General features: G+C 38.6%; 1 protein-coding gene across 3 annotated transcripts in view; it reads right to left on the bottom strand.

Moving 5' to 3' along the window:
* ano8b (anoctamin 8b) overlaps positions 1 to 13,324 on the bottom strand; it is a 35,054-nt gene that overhangs the window by 8,600 nt on the left and 13,130 nt on the right. For all 3 annotated transcript variants that reach the window (XM_077607665.1, XM_077607666.1, XM_077607667.1), the window contains exons 2-14: positions 11,689 to 11,799; positions 10,466 to 10,598; positions 5,576 to 5,714; positions 5,419 to 5,515; positions 5,226 to 5,342; positions 5,017 to 5,144; positions 4,538 to 4,699; positions 4,310 to 4,462; positions 3,924 to 4,050; positions 3,738 to 3,793; positions 3,566 to 3,640; positions 2,563 to 2,810; positions 700 to 859 (exon numbers count right to left, since the gene is read on the bottom strand). In XM_077607665.1, coding sequence (XP_077463791.1) covers positions 700 to 859; positions 2,563 to 2,810; positions 3,566 to 3,640; positions 3,738 to 3,793; positions 3,924 to 4,050; positions 4,310 to 4,462; positions 4,538 to 4,699; positions 5,017 to 5,144; positions 5,226 to 5,342; positions 5,419 to 5,515; positions 5,576 to 5,714; positions 10,466 to 10,598; positions 11,689 to 11,799 — 1,706 coding nt within the window. The remainder of the gene's footprint in view (positions 1 to 699; positions 860 to 2,562; positions 2,811 to 3,565; positions 3,641 to 3,737; positions 3,794 to 3,923; positions 4,051 to 4,309; positions 4,463 to 4,537; positions 4,700 to 5,016; positions 5,145 to 5,225; positions 5,343 to 5,418; positions 5,516 to 5,575; positions 5,715 to 10,465; positions 10,599 to 11,688; positions 11,800 to 13,324) is intronic.

Genomic DNA, 13,324 nt, shown 5'->3' with positions numbered 1-13,324 from the left:
GCGCATTATAGTTTGCTTGTGTGTTGTTGCGTCCATAGACTCAGCCAAAACCCTGGAACCCATCCTGGACTTCTGATGGAACAAGCCCGCTCCGCTCTGCTGACCTCACTTGGACGACTTATTTCTTTCTTATTTATTGATTATTTAGTGATTATTTATCTCTACTGTACATTGATTTCTATGTGTCTGCTTGTTTGTTGTTGCGTCCATAGAGTTGGCGCTGAACGTCTCCAAAAACCATGGAACTCATCCTGGACTTCAGACGGAACCTCATCCTGGACTGCGGACCTCACTCGGAATACTTATTTATTTGTCCGTTTGTTGTTACTTGTGCCCTATGTGGTGAAAGCTTTAAACCTCATTAGCATTCAATTCAATTCAATACCCCAAAAAATAGGGTACATGTTAGGAAGCAATAGCTGCCTGATGGTGTAGTAATTGACCTGCCTGACTTTCGTGTGGGCAGGCGCGGGCTGGTTTGCCGCTGGTAGCTGCATAATTGGGATTACGAATGGTCAACTGTGTCTCTGTGTGGCCTACGGCTGATTGGCGACCATTCTGGGCTGTAATCTGCCTTTCGCAGCTGGGATAGGCTCTAGCAACCCCTGAAACTCTTACGAGGATGTGCGATACGGAACATGAATTAATGAACTTTATGTAACATTGGTCTTGAACAGAAAGTGACAGAAATCTGCGTACCTTCTCTATGAAGCTGACTTTCCTCAGTTTCAAGCCGCAGTCAAGCAGACCGTCATCCTCGGTTTCTCCTTCACTGAACCGCCCGCTGTCAGCTTCGTCCCTCTCGCCACTTTCCTCCTCATCAGGCACCCCGCACCCTCCATTCAAACACTTCTTTTCCCTGTTTTGAAATGATGACAGACTATTGTCATTTAGGACCTTGAACCATTTAGAAACCTAAAAGCATCATGGCGTGTTAGTCTCATACAGGTCATCTAGGATTACATTTGAAAGTCAAAGAAAAGTTCATTTATTAATGTTTAGTATTCAAATTTTAAATAATTATTACTATATTTAAAATGTGTTAATTATAATATTTCAGAAAGACAATTCCTTCCTAGATTCGGTGCAAAACTGTAATATAAAAAACATTATATCTCATGTGATATTCAATTTTGTGTTTTTTCTCAGCTCTAAGCTTTACTCAACCAAATAACAAAAACTAAATAACATAATACTTTATCTCCCATGCTATTTTAAGTTGCAGATCCAAACTGTATTTTTGAAGTTGGGCTCCTGGAATGCTATTTTGAATTGTACTTGATAGTGTTATAGACCAAGTACTGTGATTTTTAGACTATAACCCGTGATTTTGTCCCTTGCTTTGATCCCACGGGAACATATTAACGTTCAGCTAATGTATGGATTTCTTACAGTCAAATAAGATGCACTTCTTTTGGTATGTATATACAAATAGCACAACAGACAGCGAGCGCCTCGTAGTGCAGTGCGGCTTATATGTGATATCTCTATCCTGTTGGTGTGTACAACTTAGTTAGGTACGCCTTATAGTCAGTGAATTAGGGTCTATAATAAAAGTAGATCTGGGCGACAAAACAATAATTATAATAATTTTTGTCAACGATAATATTAAAAACTTGAGATTAAAAAAAACAAGAACAGTGGCACTGTTGCGAGATGAACACTAGTTCCAGGTCAATGTGAGGAGGATGAGGAGCCATGTTAGTATGTTAGCAATAGAGGCTAACACGGAGCATGAACGCAAAAGAACAGTAACACAGCCAAAATAAGCGATTATGGGATGCAGGACAAACCCGAGTCGACCCATTAAAAGATCCAAGTGAATTCTCCCAGGCGTTTTCTTTCTTTCCTTTTTTTAAAAATACCTCGTGAATACCTGTGCGCAAAGAGCAGCCTTATTGAAAATGTCCTTAACCCACTGTCCTCATTTGTGGACAGCCTGAAATTATTTTTCTTACTTGATAACAAGGTGTTTCCCTATTTTATATAAATGTTCTAAATACGTTGCAAAAATCTAAAAAATGGGTTAAGTTCATCCAACTTTTTTATTTTATTATTTTGTAAATGGCCATATGTGAGGTATATTTTTTTCTTTTTGTGAAGTTAAAACCAGCCTCCTTGCCAATGGTGATTTCATATTGCACAGCAACTTTTGGTTTGAAGGCAAATTTTTTAAAAATAAAGATGCCTGTCAAAATTTCTGCAGGTTTTATTCTTTACTTTTCACAATGTAAGAAGGGAGTTGTCTTATCTTTATTGCACAACAGAACAGGAAAATACTTTTTAAAACCATCATATTTCATATTTTCTTTTCTTATAACGTAAGATAACAGTTACTTTCATATTTGAATAAGGAGGAAGGTAATGTATTTAATTAATCAGACATTTGAAGTTTCAAATTTGAAACAAAAAAGATGCTAGTTATCGTGATAATTATCGATAGATTGATAATTTTTGTTTTATCGTGATAACAATTTTTGTCATATTGACCAGCTCTAAATAAAAATGTAGTGTCCTTAGCATTGTGTAAGTGTGTAGAGTAACTGATTATTTCGAGTTAACCTTTTGTCTGTTTGGCCGACCCAAGGCCTGGTGCCCCTGAGACCAGATCCTGGCATAGCGGGGTCGGCAGGTGAGGCGTGGGCATTTCCAGCAGCCAGTCTGGCATATTTTAGCAGCACAGAGAGGAGCAAGTCCCAAAGAGCTCGCAAAGTGAGCTCGCCCAGCTTGTGGCGCTCATACACGTAAGGCTGCAGCACCTCCTTCACATTTAGAAGGAACTGACGTATGATGAGCAGAGTGGCCAACATCTGAAGAAACAGATTCCAAGTGAAAAAAGTATATATATATACGTATGTATATAATATATATAATACAATGATGTTAAGGTCTGAAGTTTAAGCACTAAGTTGATAATACCATCCACTGGTGTAATGAATCAAAAAGTGTTCAAAATTGTTTTCAAAGCCTGTTTATGAACCCTCCATACACCACCCACAAATTGCTATCTATTGGCCCATTGAACCACTTTTATGAATTTAATGACAATATAGTAACAACAATTCCAGGGAAGTTGGAAACTCATGTAAAATATGAACTTTTTTTTTTTTTGCCTGATTCATTTTACTGGTTTTCTTTTTGATCTTAGCGGTATTTATTCTCTCATTTGTAATCACATTTGTTTTCATGCCTGAAAAAAAACAAGAGGAGGAACCAGGCTGAGACATTTGACAAATTTGAAAGCTTTAAATCTCATTACAATTGTATAATGACAATAAAAGCATTCAATTCAATTCAAATGGACAAAACTTTTTTTTTTTTTTTTTTTATTAAAAGAAAAACAGTGGCAATGCTCGCATGCCTTGGGACTCCAAGCAAAATATTCCTGTGTGCAACCACCACACTCGTGCTAACCTTAAAAAAATGTTTTTGAACACATAACGGCACAATAAATAAGTAATGAGTGAATTAAAAGAAAAATAGTCAACAGAATAAATGGACCTGCGTCTCGACAGACGAGCGTAGCATGCAATAAATACCCGACTCAAAGTAATTACTATCCTACCTCTTTGAGCCGCTCCATGTCTTTGAGGTAGAATCCAATGTAAAAAAGGCTGAGATATGAATTTACAAACTGAAACTGAGGGAGAAGATGACATGTCCTCAAAGTGAGAAAGACAAAAACATTCTGAAATCAGGCTGTACTGATAGACTTAAAGAAGTAGAAGATTGCTTACAAGAACCATTTTGATGATGAGATTTTTCTCATAGGCACTCTGGAGTCGATAGTTTTCTGTAGAAACAGCGTATAGTGTATTATAAATGACTGTTGTACTGCAATTTAATATATTCATATTTATTCCATTTTATCCACTACCTTTCACACAGCAATCAATACAAAGCCAATAAAAATAAACTCTTACCCATGTCATTGAGCCAGCAGGCAATCTTCCTGTACACCTCATCACATGCAGTCACAGTGATAGCAAGCATTATTTCAGGAATAAAGCGGGCCAATCTAGGTATTTCCTTGATTCCCATTACAAACTCCTGTACAGAGAAAAAAAAAATCATATTGATGTATTTATCGCTTCAGGTAATGACATATGGGTGCCCTGTCTTCCTCCTATATTCCAAAACCAATGTAAAAATTGGAAGACTACATTTTCCATCGGTCAATATGTGAGTGTATACACTAGTTGTTTGTAAAAAGTAGATTTGCCCAGTGATATGGCTTGCGGCCTTTTGCACAATGAACCTGACATTAAAATGAACCTGAATAAGGTGAATGTTATGACGGATGACTGACCTGGAGCTCAAAGCAGATGAGCATTACCAGGAAGACAAAACAGAGACAGAGAAGACAGATGGGCAAGCTGACCAGCCACCTGAAAACACGTCTCCGCCAAGGCGGATAGTAGAATTCCTCACATCCTGTGACAGGGTTGCAGCGCTTCACACCCTGCCCGGGCATAAAGACAGGCCTTCAAGACAAGGGCAAATGGAGAAGACAGCGGCGAGATGGAATATTTCAGACCCGGAACTGAGGACGTGGTTCCTCCAGGGATTCGCCGGGCGTATCCAGAGTTCCCCACTTATACGCCAGCTCGGCACCTCTCCTCTTCCAGCGTTCAAGAAACAAGGTGGCCCACACCACGTTGAAAAGTGCAAAGACCACGCAGCAGATGTCACGACTTGTCTGATAGACCCAAAATAAAGCAGTCAGTCCACTTTTATTTGCCTGGTACCCGTGATAAGCATAATTTGTCATGTGGAGTATCCCTTGCATAAAGCGATTATACTAATACCTTGCAAAATCTAATCACACAGTATATACGTATATCCATACACTGTATAGTCGTGTCACGATAAGGATAGGCAGTGAAGTATTTTATTTTTCAGGACGATAAAAAAGAAAAAAATCAATTCACACTGAAATTTTTGACTAATTCTTTCTTTTCATTATCTCATTCCAATAGACTGCCTATGTTGCCATCATTGGTTCTGAAACCTCACCTGATCTGACTCAGTGAGCATCCACAATACAAAGCCGATGACAGCAGGGTACAACATGGAAGTGGTGTAAAAACCCAGCCAGGCAAAATACATGGCTATTTTCACACCAAAATAGTCACAGATATCGTCTGTAAACAATGCAAAGCAAGCAAATAGAAATCAGTCTTGCGTGTCATGCTGCACCAATATTGTCTGTGATTTGAACTGACCTAAGGGCTGTTTCTCACAAATAGCCTGAACCCAAGACGTCATGAGGTGACTCAGGACGCGCTGTTCATGGAGAGGGAACATCTGCTGGATTACTCCTCGTGCACTCAACTCCGGGACTGGGAACAAGGTTTTGACAAACTCATTAATACACCCAACTATTTATTTGCTATATCATGTAAATGACTTGCTTACTGATTGGCTGCCCTTCCAGGAAGTTGATATTGTGAAGCACCTCACCATGTTTGGCACGTAGATTTTCAAGCCAGTATTTAATGATGCTTTGCCTCTCCTAAAAGCAGAAGAAAATATTGTGGTGCAAGTCTGCAGATGGGCACCAGGGTGAACTAACCTGTGAGGTGAAGAAGCACAACTCGCTCTCAATGTTCTCATAAATGTAGTCCTCCTCGCAGGAGAAGCTCCGTGTACCTGCTCCAAATTCGTGTTTCACCGCCTTTCTTAAACCCATCTCTTCCGCACCTCGCAACAAGCTGTTGTAAAACACAGAAAAGCTTCAAAACCATTTTTTTCTCAATGTGTCTTTGGTCTATCACATTGATATAGATTGATCTTTAAAACCTCCAGACTACTGAGGGACTGTGTGGTAACCTCAGTCTCAGAAAGTCCCCACCTTGTGGACTTCCTGAGTGTGGCTCCAGTTTTTTTTACCTAGGTCTACAATGTCTTGTGTGTCTTGTGTCTGTCTTGCTACAGCAAACAAGAAATTTCCCGAATACAGGATGAAATAAAATTCTAATCTAATTTAATCTAATATATACACATATACATATATGTATATACATACTACTAATAATAATATACTCCAAATAATTTTTTGAGTGTGCTGATTATGAGTAGCGACAAGTGGGTGCACTGCAGTCACATGCAGTGCTTGTGCTTTTTCCTATTTGCCTTACGAACACTGCCATATTGTCTTTCATAGTCTTAAAAGTCATCCCATTCCAGCTCTACGGTGCTTTATCCTCATCAGCCGCTCTCCTCATCTAATATCCCTTCAACCTCACCACTCTACCGCCATCACTCGAGTTCCCGCCACCCTCACCCTCCCAGGCTCTCCATCCTTTTCATATCTTCTTCCTCCCCTTTTATCCTATCATCCTTCCCTTCTCTCCCTCTGTCCTTCATAAAGGCTGAAATCAGCTGTGATAATGGAACCGCACATCCTTTGTTGACTCCATGCTGTCAGCACACCTCTCCTCTTCACATTTATATCCATATATATGAAGTAAACACGCCTACGTGGGCCAGCAACACCCATCTATTGTGCACCCCTAGGCTCATGGGGAAACAATATTGTGACGTGTGTTTAAAACTATAACGGATTATAGCTTGGTTGCTATAAGCTTGTGTGGCACAGCTTAGTGGGTAACGTGATAGCAATACAGGTTTCTCAAAACCAAAATTATTCATGTTAAACTAAGCCATAAGTAGAAGCCTCAGAAAGTGTGCTTCTGACTCAAATTTCTCCACTAAATATTTGTCATGGCCTGCATGCAGTAGGTTTTGTGAAAATGACCCAATTGTGGGGAAAAAGAACATTATTTTGAGCATTGGAAGTTTGTATAAATTTCAGTCGATGACTGACTCAATTTGCTCATGTATTAATAATTAAATCAGTTTTCCCAGTAAAAAAATGAAATGCCACTCATCTTCAGGCCTCCAAAGACGTTATGTGAGAATTTAACAACATGTTATAATCAAGACAAATAACACTAAATTGTCATTGTCATAATCATAAGAAGACATAAAAGAATATTAAAGAATATAACTTGCAATGATATGTTATGTGTGGCTTTAAGGGGTGTGGAGTGAGGTCTAGTGCTGAAACGGCGTGCCAAATGGGCAGTGCTTTCCACCAAAATGGTCCTAAAAACTTACTTTCACATACCTGTCAACCTCAGCCATTTGCTCCCCTTATTAATGATTGCAATTCCCCTTATTAAGTGATAAATAATAAACCGCACAAATGCAACGCAGCACATATTTCCTCACATAGGGCGCACTTAAATCAGTCGGTCCGCCTTTTGTATGCACTAAATTCAAGATTCTGTAGATGTTGCTGTATGACGCTGGCAGCTTGACTGTCGGGGTACATTGCTTGCTGACGCGCTATATATTTATAGAGTGAAAAGGCATAAGTGACTGATACGCGTGTGCATATCATTCTTAAAACATGACAATATTAGCAATCGACAATGACGTTTTCGTCTGCTACCAGTGACCGAGACGTTTCGGATTAGAGCCAAAATGGGTAAAACTAGATCGGTTTTACAAAAACCTACTTAAAAAAAATCCTGTATAAAAGTTGTTATACGGCATACACAATTTGAAATGATCAAAAAATAACATAAAATACGGGAAAAACGTAGAAGTTGACAGGTATGCTTTCTCTTTAATTTTAAACCCTAAAAGGTCAAGTATGTATTCAGTTAGCGCTTATAAAAGGTACATTTTTACAATTAAAACCACAGAAAGATAATGATGGGCTGCTATGTGCTAAATGTTTTAGCTCAGTGACAAATAGTTCTATTAAAATTAAGATTAAAGTTGCAATATAAAAAGACAAATTAATAAAGCTACTAGTGGTAACAATGATGAATTAGGTGTTGGCAATCTTTTTACAAATTATTTCTGGCATTCAAGTTGTACCCCTGGCCAACAAAGATCCACACTACAGTATATATCATTTTTTACATTATCGTTTCTTTTTATATGATGTTGGTTTTATTTTTTCACTCATTTATTTCTATATGGCATATGCTACTTTTACTGTATTTTTATTGTCGACAAATTTATTGTATTATTGTTATCACTACTAAAAGATTATTCAAATGTATTAATTTCTAAAAATATTTTAACAACATATGTGCACTTTTTTTTTAAATAAAAAACATTTAGGTGTTTTAGCACCGGAACCGTTCAAACCGTTTTTTTCTTCTCCAAATTAGTAAACGTGATAAGCAGACTATTTATTATATGTGAATGTGAGCAATTGTTTTTCTACATGCATGTGTCTTACTGTTGGCCAGTGGAGGGTGTGGCCTGCTTCTCAATTACAAGTTTCACATTTTGAAAAAAAAACAGTGATAAAAATGTTCCACGAGAAAAGGTGAACGCACAAGGTGAATTTGAAAGGACGGGATTGTTTCTGGGTTTAATTCTCCGACGGAATGTAGGTCGATCTCACTGGCATCAGCGGGTGAGGGTATGAGAGAGGACACGAGGGAGGGAGTAAAAGAGTAAGAGAGGGAGACATACATTAGCTTGGGTCAAACAGGAATCATTCTCCATTTCATATAAAGCCCACTGGTACACTTTCAGAAAGTGGTCCCTCTGGTCGCCTATTGCATTAGCTCACATGCCTTCTTTCTTTTCTATTATCTTCATCTATCCTCAGCCATTCCATCGGTATACTTTCCTCTTTTATTATTCCTTATTTATCCCTCTTTAAATCCAATTTCTGACTGAGAGTGTGCCATGACAACTGTGCGGAACAGTGCGTGCTATCTGGCCTTTTGGGTTTTATTTTCAATATGCACTTAAGTGCGCGGTGGCAGTAAGTGTGGATATGTTCATATGGTGACCAGTTTTGAAAGAACCGAGTTGAGATCTGAGTTGAACCGGGCTGTGCTATGTCAGAGTGACACTTTGAATATCCTGCAGCTAAACAGTCACCAGGTGAACAGCAGAGTGCTGAGACATCACAGCAGCTTGAAAGATGATTTGCTTACAAGCTGCAGCTAAATATAGTGGCATGATAAATTAGGACGATAACCTCCCGTATGAAAAAAATAACATCAAAATATTACTAAGTTTAATACCAAATAAATTTTTGAGCCATGAAAAAGAGAATGCCAGCAATAAAGAATTGAACGAGGTACATTGGCTATGACATTCATCCATTTATTACAGCGCTTTTCCCAGATGAATTCAGAAAAGACAACCAAAGCCCAGTATAACTAGAGATGAGTGAAATGAACGCAGGATCCTTAGTGGGTGTCGAGAAATAATGCAGTGACGTAAGCAATTACATTCAAACCATCATGAAGCACCGTACCACGTGACTGATTCAGGGAGAAATTGACTGGTTTGGGATGGATTGCGTGGGATTTGTACCGGAAAAGTTGCGGCAAAACACGCTGCAGTGCCCTTTAACACAGCTCCATCTAATGTATAACACAACTCCTAAACACTAATACTACTACTACTACAGTTCCATATAGCGAATGTCCAACTTTACAACGTCTTTTTGAGTCTGTATCCATTTTAGCTACCGCAACCAAGATGGCGCCGTTCAAGTGGCAGCCGGCGGCGGTAGCTCCGTCCACTCTTGCTCGTTTTGTGTTTTTGCTGCTTTTCTGTCTTAATGATTTGATTTGGTGATTCTCACTGATCCCATTTACTTTGATTTGCTTTGTACTTTTGCTTTGTTGTTCTGTCTAATCACCCTCTTGCTACTGCCACAATGAAATTTCCCAAATACGGGATGAATAAAGTTATCCAATAACACAACTCCTAAACACTACTACTATTACTACTACTACTACTACAGTTCCATATAGCGAATGTATAACACAACTCCTAAACACTACAAATATTACTACTACTACAGTTCCATATAGCAGATGTATAACACAACCCCATGCTACTACTACTACTACTAACTACTACCACTGCTCCATCTAATGGATAACATAATAAAACTAATACTACTATACTACTACTACTAGCACCACCACCACTACTACTACTGCTGCATCTTATTATCCGGTGCGCATTATATTTGAAACAAATATTACAATCGGACATTTATTCAACGGGTGCCTTATAGTGGGTAAAATACGGTAAATGAATCATCAGCAGCATATGTACTACTGTACTGTTCTGTCATATTTTAAAACCCAGCAGAAATTTCTACTTTGGGTTTTTTCGCATACGTGTGTACTTCATTTGCCCCCTTTTTCAATAAGCTCTCAAACATCCATGACTAGAGCTCTCAACGTACTGTAATTGATAGATATTGCAATTACGATTTAAACCATGATTAAAACTACATTTTGCAAACAAAAGGTTGTTGCACGGTGAAGTCCAATCTTTTGAATTTAGTAAAGTACCCCTTGAGATGACAGTGGGACTCTAATAGACGCTTACAGTACTTAGAGTTTATAAAAATAAATACATTTTAAAAAAGAAGCAGTCAAGAGTCTCTGCGTGTTCTTACTTCTCATATGTGGCGGTGACGAAGAATGCATAGACGTGTGTATGCTTATGATGACGGATTTGGATGATGAGTTCTGGAATTCCCAGACGGATGTGGTTCAGTAGCCATAGCAATGTGTGATCATCTGTCGTATCTGTAGGAAGATGAAAGATGAAAAGAACATTTTCATTAAGCGCCTCGTATTCACCTTTGTCCTACTGAGTATGCTGTCACTCTGTCGAAGAGTGTGGAACTAGCAGATGGGGGTTAAGTGATGTACAAACAAAACATTCTGCTCTGCTTTCTCAGGTTCATTTGGGATTTTGGATAGTAAAAAAATACTTTTTTCTGCAACTGTGCCTCAGCTACATGAAGAAGAGGTCAAATGTTCCTCCAAATTTCACACCTAATTCTGATGTCATTTTAACTTTATTGTTTGGTCATTCTCTGGTCACCATTTTAATTCTCAAATTGTCCCAAATTTGAATTATTAAATGCTTATACTTACACAGTTATTTGGGATTTAGCGGAAATCTTATTTTATCTTTCTAAATGACTGTCATTATTTTGGTAATCATTCAAGTCCACTTTTTTGATGAGGTAGTAAAAGAATACAACAGGCTGTATTGAGTCTGAGCGTATTCAAAATTCTAAAAGAACACTCAATTAAAATGCTTAAGTTAAGATTGTGCAGGATTAGTGAGATATTTTGAAAATGTAATATTGGGTTTCTTCAAATTATCCAACAAGATCTGGAATGTGAATCAAGTATGACCTTCAAAGGTCATTTTCAGCCTGATGATTTAACAAATACTTACAGTAATGCCTTGAGATACGAGCTTAATGAGTTCGGGGACCGAGCTCGTATGTCGATTTACTCGTATCTTAAATCAACTTTTCCCATGTGCAGTAGCCTGTCATTTTTCTAGTGGGCTGTAATGACGTTTTAGCCGTTGTAAACAGAGCTCCAAGACTGTTATTACAGAAAGTTGTTCGAAATTAGTCTAGTTTGCAGATGCAGATAAAATGTATAACGGTGACTGCCAGAAATGCACGCAAATCCCGTTACAGTTAAAATTAGTAGTCAAGAATTCCTGTAATTAATATTTCTTTTAGATTATTTGTACTAAAGTGAAAACACAGTATTTTAGGTTGTAAACTGGTTAATGTTAAAGAAAAATATGACATATTGTTAAAAGAAAGATGCACATTTGACACATTTTACAAATATTGGTATGTTTGACCTGCAAATGTCATGAGAACATCACAGTTCTCCGTGGGTACCGTCTTCATCCAAGACTTGTGAGACATAACATGTCTGCCAGCCTGCAGTAGTCTCTTCCCAAACAACTTATCTGTGAGGGTGGTGAGAAAAGCAGAAAAGGGGACAAACAATGAGAGTGGGTCACCTTTTCAGAGTAAGACATGAGAAGTAGCAGTGATCTCACTTTAAAATTTGGACAACGCCCTTCGACTGGAACCATATAAATATACTCTTGCCACATTATAGGATTGGATAAAAAATACATTGTTTTTCAGTTTTATGTAAGTCACAGGAGGTGGCATGGTGAAAGAGTGGTTAGCAAGTTTGCCTCACAGTTCAGGGATAAAAGGTTCAATCCCAGGTTGCTGTCTTCCTTTGTGGTGTTTGCAAGTTCTACCCGTGCCTGCGGGTTTTTAAGGGTACAGTAACATCTTGCCACTTTGCGGGTCAACTATCACAGATTCATTACATCGTGGCTTGGATACGCCAAAAATACAGTGAGTTCAAAAGGTACATACATACACCCTGCTATATTGCAACTTCCCCACTTAGAAATCATGAAGGAGTCTGAAATTTTCAAAGTAGGTCCATGTCCACTAAAAGGAAAAATCCAAAAATCACAATTTATGATTTTTTTTAACCATGTATTTGTGTGATACAACTGCAAGTGTGTATTTTAACACCAGAGAAAACCCCAAATAATATTTGGTGCAGTCGCCTTTGTTTGCAATTACAAAGGTCAAACGTTTACTGTATTTTTTTAATTCTTTTATTATTAACACTGCCCAGAGGATTGTCGGCTGCTCTCTGCCCTCACTGGAAGACATTGCCAGCCCTCGTTACCTCAGCAGAGCCAGGAACATCATAGGGGACCCTTACCACCCTGGTCACAATCTGTTCCAGCTGCTGCCCTCTGGCAGACGCTATAGGTCCCACAAAGTACGGACAAATAGGCTTAAGGACAGTTTTTTCCCCACATCCATCAGAACTCTAAATTTGCGGTAACACAACACACATTCCCTTCTGAGAAGATGTTTGGGTGGCGATCTGCCTCCTACTAGCTGACTGAAGGTAAGTGAAAGACAGTGAGAGGTAAGTGACCTGTATCCATAACAGCATAATGCCAAATTACAAGTCCGTAACTATCACTTATTTAGGTCTTTTGCCGAGTAAACGCAGCTTATGGAGAAGCACCACCAATTTCGTCATACGCAGTTTCTGGGTGTGATGACAAGTAGGCTTTTTTGTTGTTGATAATGACGACAGGGCCTATGTCCGATTATTATTATTATTATTATTCCTCCAAACACGGTCAGTGGAATTGGGACCAAAAAGTTCCATTTTAGTCTCATCTGACCACAAATCTTTCTCACAAGACTCCTTTGTCTTATCCAAATAATTATTGGCAAATTTAAGACGGACCTTGACATGTGCCGGTTTCAGCAGGGGAATCTTTTGTGCCATGCATGATTTCAAATCATGATGTCTTTGTGCATTACCAAGAGTCACTTTGGAAACAGTGGTCCCAGCTCTCTTCAGATCATTGACCAAATCCTCTTGTGTGGTTCTGGGTTGATGACCCTACTAGGTTATAACTTGCATGGAACTTCACTCCA

This window comes from Stigmatopora argus, chromosome 8 (genome assembly GCF_051989625.1).
Source record: "Stigmatopora argus isolate UIUO_Sarg chromosome 8, RoL_Sarg_1.0, whole genome shotgun sequence".
Lineage (NCBI taxonomy): Eukaryota > Metazoa > Chordata > Actinopteri > Syngnathiformes > Syngnathidae > Stigmatopora > Stigmatopora argus.
Note: the sequence above shows the minus strand (reverse complement) of the source record. Positions and strands in the feature narration are given on the sequence as shown.